The sequence below is a fragment of the Anopheles marshallii genome, chromosome 3 (genome assembly GCF_943734725.1).
Source record: "Anopheles marshallii chromosome 3, idAnoMarsDA_429_01, whole genome shotgun sequence".
Lineage (NCBI taxonomy): Eukaryota > Metazoa > Arthropoda > Insecta > Diptera > Culicidae > Anopheles > Anopheles marshallii.
In genome coordinates, this window is record NC_071327.1 from 14,723,851 (window position 1) to 14,729,850 (window position 6,000).

The 6,000-nt window shown below is 46.2% G+C and overlaps 1 protein-coding gene across 3 annotated transcripts in view; it reads left to right on the plus strand.

Moving 5' to 3' along the window:
• The window catches only part of LOC128715427 (protein PALS2), a 28,522-nt gene extending 24,462 nt beyond the window's left edge, over positions 1 to 4,060 (plus strand). The window contains exons 3-9 of one of the 3 annotated variants that reach the window (XM_053810323.1): positions 1,179 to 1,871; positions 2,508 to 2,765; positions 2,836 to 3,046; positions 3,110 to 3,280; positions 3,357 to 3,520; positions 3,709 to 3,783; positions 3,884 to 4,060. In XM_053810323.1, coding sequence (XP_053666298.1) covers positions 1,179 to 1,871; positions 2,508 to 2,765; positions 2,836 to 3,046; positions 3,110 to 3,280; positions 3,357 to 3,520; positions 3,709 to 3,783; positions 3,884 to 4,060 — 1,749 coding nt within the window. Of the gene's footprint in view, positions 1 to 1,178; positions 1,872 to 2,507; positions 2,766 to 2,835; positions 3,047 to 3,109; positions 3,281 to 3,356; positions 3,521 to 3,708; positions 3,784 to 3,883 lie in introns of those variants that run through there. The other 2 variants (XM_053810324.1, XM_053810325.1) reach the window with 2 other exon arrangements.
• Positions 4,061 to 6,000: the final 1,940 nt, after the last annotated feature.

A 6,000-nucleotide genomic window follows, 5' to 3' on the forward strand; every position in this document is an offset into this window, starting at 1 on the left:
TTCTCAAATACCGCAAGAGAACTGCCTATTCTAGAAAAAAAATCTCATCGTACTCGATGGAATTAAAGTTTTAATTAACTTCCAGCGCGGGGTTTCCAATGCAATTGCTCTCACACGTTCGCAAGACAGCGAGTTCAAAGTTTTGTTTTCACCCACCGTCAACAATTTCAGCGCAGAGTCAGTAAATCAGGAAAATAAACTTCCTGCCCGATTGTATCTCCGCAAAGGATTGGCATGATAATTGAAATTGTTTCGCGAACTCGTATGCCATCGAGCACCCCCGAGTTGTTTGGTAGTCGCGTGATTAATTGCCATTCAAAGCATTCGCCTGCACGCGGTGGGATTGAATTTTCGAATGCATCTACTGCACGGACCCACTGACTGCAAAACCATTGAACGTACAGTTCAGTCGTCAGTTGGAAGTGTTTCGAAGAGGACCTTTTTTTAGTAAAGATATTGGTGGTTGGAAGAAAAGAGGCAGCCTGGTAAGAGAATTACAAATTACCTCGTGTTTTGAGTAGAACCATCAAAGTATTGCACGATTTTGCGTAATTATACTTCATAAAGGGGGAACAACAGGGAGTCACCTTTTGCTCTCTGCGTTTATCGAGAATTCCCTTCATCGCAATAATTGAGCGTATGATTCATCACTTCATTCCAAGCGCATATGCGATACGCGAGATGCCACACCATTCTACCTTCCACATCGGTGATCATTTAAGTTCCTCCATTTGTAAACGATTCATTTGGAATTGTCTTTCCCGAGCGCGTGCTCGAGTAGCGAGCGTGTCAATTGCACTCCGCGAACAAAAACAACCTCGATCTCGATGGCGTGTTGTCCCGTGCTGCGCGTATGTTTGAGTGATCACTAACCACATGTCCCACAAGGTGGGGCACAGCGTACAACATTGCGTCACCTTGATCGGTGTGTGCGGCAAAGCGCCACACCAACACGAACATAGAGTAAGCTGCGAAGCTGCGAACGAGTGGTTGTGTGGTCCGATATTTTATCCCAGCCCAGCAAACGGGTGTACAGTGGGGCGTACTAGCGATCTGGTAGTGAGTGGTGTTGGTAGTACACCGATCGAACTTGCTCGATGTAGTTGCGCGTGCTTGGCTGGGCAGTGTTTCACACAGAGTTTTTTTTTCTTTCCATCTACTTCCCATTGTGCGTTTAGATCCAAGACAAGCTCGAGGAAGTACCAGCGCCACTGCGTCCAGTACGAGTGGACAACGCGCCCCTGCTGAAGGAGGTGATCGATCGCTGTAGCCTCTCGCGGAATCCGCACGCCCGTGAGCTCGCCCGCATCTTCCGCTATCCACACTTTCGCGCCCTGCTCGAAGCCCACGACGAGATCGGTGAAACGCAGCTCGAGAAGCTTAAACATCCGCCAGCAGTAGAAGCACCCGCGTCCGCATCACCGACGGGAAGCAGTCCGGGGAGCAACGGACACGGTCAGCACAGTCCTGCCAGTGCCAGCGAGATCGACGGTTCCGGTGTAGAGCTGCTCACGATCAACGACATGCCCGGGGAAACGATCAAGATGGTGGGCATCCGGAGAAACCCGGACGAGCCGCTCGGGCTGACGGTGGAGGTGGACGACCACAATCAGCTGGTGGTGGCACGGATCATCGCCGGCGGTATGATCGATCGCCAGGGGTTGCTACACCCGGGCGACGTCATACTGGAGGTGAACGGTGTGCCCGTGACCACGCCCGAGGAGTTGCAGGGTGAGATATCGGTTGCGAAGGAATCGGTCACGTTGAAGATTGGGCCGAGCATCGAGGAGGAGATGAAATCCGCCCGCATCACCATGGCCGGTGGACAGGTAAAGAATGGACGAAATTTAGACTCGGGCAAGAAGCTAACGGTAAGTGGAGTGTTTTCGCCTTGATTGGCTTTTCTTTATCGTTTAGTTTTTAGTTGTGTAGTTTTAGTTTAGTACCGTGTGGAGTTTTTTTGTTTTTCGTTGGCACCAACGCTTTATTAGTTCGCTGTGTTTGTGTGTTACGTTCCTGGTTAACCTTGTTTGTGTACACACCTGTGTTAATGCTGGTTGTACGAGTTTCAAGTGTGATTTTTTTTTGCGAAAGGTTTCATTTGACTAAGTTTGGTGTGGTTTTGCGTGTTTCGTTGTTATTTCTGTCGCCATGTTGTTTTCTTATGTTCGAAAGCAAACTCCAACAGAGACGTTCTTGTGGGAGTGCTGCTAACGTGCTATAAATGCCGACTTGCTTGACACGAAGCGTCACACAAGCGTCTCTCGACACCGTTCTGTATCCACAACCACGCTAAAAGTGCACTTCATCGATGTTGCAATGTATGTACAATGTAGTGTATAGTATCGCGCAGGACCAGCACCAGTTAACTCCAGGCCATTCAAGTCACACAAAACAAAAGAGATATAGAGTTAGGGTAGTTATAGGAGATTTGCAAGGTGTCTTCAAATTCTAATGCATTACTAATTGTGTTTGCTCTTAAATTTTAAACTCCATTTTACCCTCAGTGTTATATGCGTGCGCTGTTCGACTATGACCCGAACGAGGACAATCTGCTGCCCTGCAAGGAGATCGGGCTGTCGTTCATGCGCGGTGACATCCTGCAGATTATCAACGTGAAGGATCCGAACTGGTGGCAGGCGAAGCACGCCGGAGAGGAAGGACCGACGGGACTGATACCGTCCCAGGAGCTGGAGGAACGTCGTCAGGCGTACGTACCTCCGGAGGCAGATTTCGTGCACAAGATAGGCATCTGCGGCACAAGGGTATGAAAGCCTGCAGATGCTTCTGGCAGTTAAGACATTCTAACTGACAGACAAATTACCTTTATTGCAGATTTCAAAAAAGAAGCGAAAGATACTGTACAAAACGAAGCAAAATGGAGAGTTCGATAAGGCGGATCTGATGCTGTACGAGGAAGTTACCAAAATGCCACCCTTCAAGCGGAAGACATTGGTGTTGGTCGGTGTGGCGGGCGTCGGTAGACGAACGCTTAAGAACCGGCTGATCAACAGTGATCCGGACAAGTTTGGATCTGTACTGCCACGTACGTATTTGGGACTATGTCGTGGAATTCCAATAAATGTAATCACGATTCGTGCCATTACAGACACTTCTCGTCAACCGCGACCTCTGGAAGAATCGGGCAAAGCCTACTGGTTTAGTGATCGCGAAGATATGGAGGAAGAGATAAGGGAGAACAAGTTCTTGGAGTTTGGTGAGCACAATGGTAACTTGTACGGTACCCATTTGGACTCGATTCGTGACGTTATTCGGCAAGGTTAGTCGTCTTGGAGTGGTGTGGAAAGTGTCCAGAGCAGAGCGTAACGAGCGCAAATTCCCTTTTCCTGTTGCAGGCAAAATGTGTGTTCTCGATTGTTCACCGGCGGCGTTGAAGACTCTACACAACAGTCCAGAGTTTATGCCATTTGTGGTGTTTATAGCCGCACCGGGAATGGAACAGCTGAAGTTGCTGTACTCCGAGCGCAGATCGGCGAGCGGTTCCACGAGGAATTTACACGTAAGAGATTGAAACCGATTACCGAGTGATGTTTGTTGTGTCTTTCGTATGTGCATAATCACACACAAACACTCAATACAAATCATATCTAATGGAAGAGACGGACATGTTTGACTATTTTAATCGATCGATTTGCATGCCAACTAATATGCTTGCCTTCTGTGTCGTTGCGGGTTGTATGCTTACAGTTTGATCGCCAAAGCTCTATACGCTACAGTTCGCGCCGTGCAAAAACTCTGGAATCGTTGGCATCGCTGTACGAGGTAATATACGCTGTTCTGCATGATTGTGATTGGCGTCGTCAACTCTCCGTTCCCTTTTCATGGCGTTATTCTGACCCGGTTTTTGTTTGTACTTGTACAGGACGATGATCTTATATCGGCCGTCGAGGAGAGTGCACTGCTCCAGCGAAAGTACGACAAATACTTGGACATGGTCGTGGTGAACGAAGACTTCGATGACACATTCCGACAGGTGACGGAAGCTCTGGAGCAGCTGTCACACGAACATCAGTGGGTGCCGGTGAACTGGATCTACTAGAACCGTCCACGTCTCCACGTACGATCGCGAAATATGTGTTCAAATCATTCGACATGCGTTAAAGAAACCTCGATCGATACAAGTAATAGTTCAAATAGCCATACTGCAATGCATTCATTCTGCCTCATTCGCTCCGTGAAAGCAGCACGGCAATAGAATCGGTATCATCGGTGCATCGAATATTGCCTTTAAAGACTCTTTACACTCCAGATGCCTTAACAATACACAATATCGTTGACACGAGAGTAACAAACTTTCTTACCGCTTTACATGTGGAAAGCTTCGTACCGTTCCTTGCACGGGAACGAGACGTTTATCATGCAATCATCCGGATCTGATAACGCGCGAGTACTATCAGCCGACACGTATATCTGCACGTCCGCTTTATCATCCTCCTTAGCTCGTTAGCGTAACGCCTTTGATGTTAGTATTTTACCCCTAGCGTTTAAGATCAGCGTCGAATTCGTCCACATTTTATTTCGTCCTGTTACTTTTGCTTTTTATCGGCCCCGAAGGGTGCGTTGTTGGGCATGGTTTTAGCGCGAGTGCGGTAGCTGCATGTCGCGGTTTTAGACAATGGTATTTCTAACGTGTAAGATGAGTTTTTATTCTGTTTACCTTACATTTGTAGTTTCTTCTTCCGGTACCGTCCTTTGAGTTGTGAAAAAAGAAAGATTTAATCGGTAGAAACGTAGGGAAGCAAATAATATAATATTAAAATGACGACGAAAACAAAATAAACACCTTTGCTTTGCTAGCTGTAAGCTGATATGTATGAATGGTTCAAACTGTTTGTTTATGAAATCTGTTGTAGCATTTCATCGAATTTTATATGTTATGCGAAATAAAGATCTAGAACTGTATGTGAAAGTTATTGGTGTACTTTTTTTGTATACGAGAAGTTATAAGCTGAACTTTAAAATCCTAAACAAAAATAAATTACAATGCTGTACTTGCTGATGTCTGGACAATGTTTGTTACTAGCGCCATCTATTGGCCTACCCAATGCACACACCGAGTAACGCTCGAAAGTATTCAATATGATGTTGTTCTGGAGCACGCTCGCAGCGAACGGTCTAGAGAGTTTGAATTCAACGGTTGCTTCATGTTCATGTGATATCGATTTTACAGTTTAAATTGAAAAACTAAAGACATTTAAATGAGAATTTTCTCTGGTTCCGGTTCATGACAATTTTAAGAAATTTGTATTCTTGTAAGTTCCGTTCACTGTGCATCTTCTGCTTTATCGGCACAACAACCTCAATAGGTCTAGGTCTGCCGTTTCTGACTTTATTTGACTTTGTTTACCCGTTGCTAGATAGCGTATGGAAGATTGGTCCGGATGGGATTTTAGACCGATCCTGTTGTATGAGGACCGGCGCCGCTACCAATACACCAACGGGCCACCCCCTGTGCATCACTTCATCCAAATAAACGAAGATTGCTTTACTGAACAATTTAAAATATTGATTTTTTAATCGCCCACAGCCACGCTCAATTCTACGATAGCTCTACGTACCATCCAAGTTCATCCTCACATGGTCCCAAATTGACTCAATCAGTTTCGACTGTCCGAGCTTCCCCGCTTCGCACGCCGCTTCAACAAACGATAGGAAAATTCGCTGATTATCGACTGGATGGAGGTTTCCAACGATGGGGCTCGTTCTGATAATTAAAGCAATCGATAAATTGAATCGACATACAGCCTGCACGGTGCACGCGCCATCCAAATCTGCAGGAGGATAATTTCAAGAACTTAATTAGACTCCACTTGTTAGACCGCTGGAGGAATGTCATGGTCGTGCCAGTTGTGTGTCCAGTCTTACGGGATGCTAATGCTCCCAAACATATTGGCATTATTAAAGCAACCAAAGATCAATCGGTCATCTTCGGTAGTAATTGTCGGATGGATTTGCGGGGGTTAAATGTTGAATCACAGA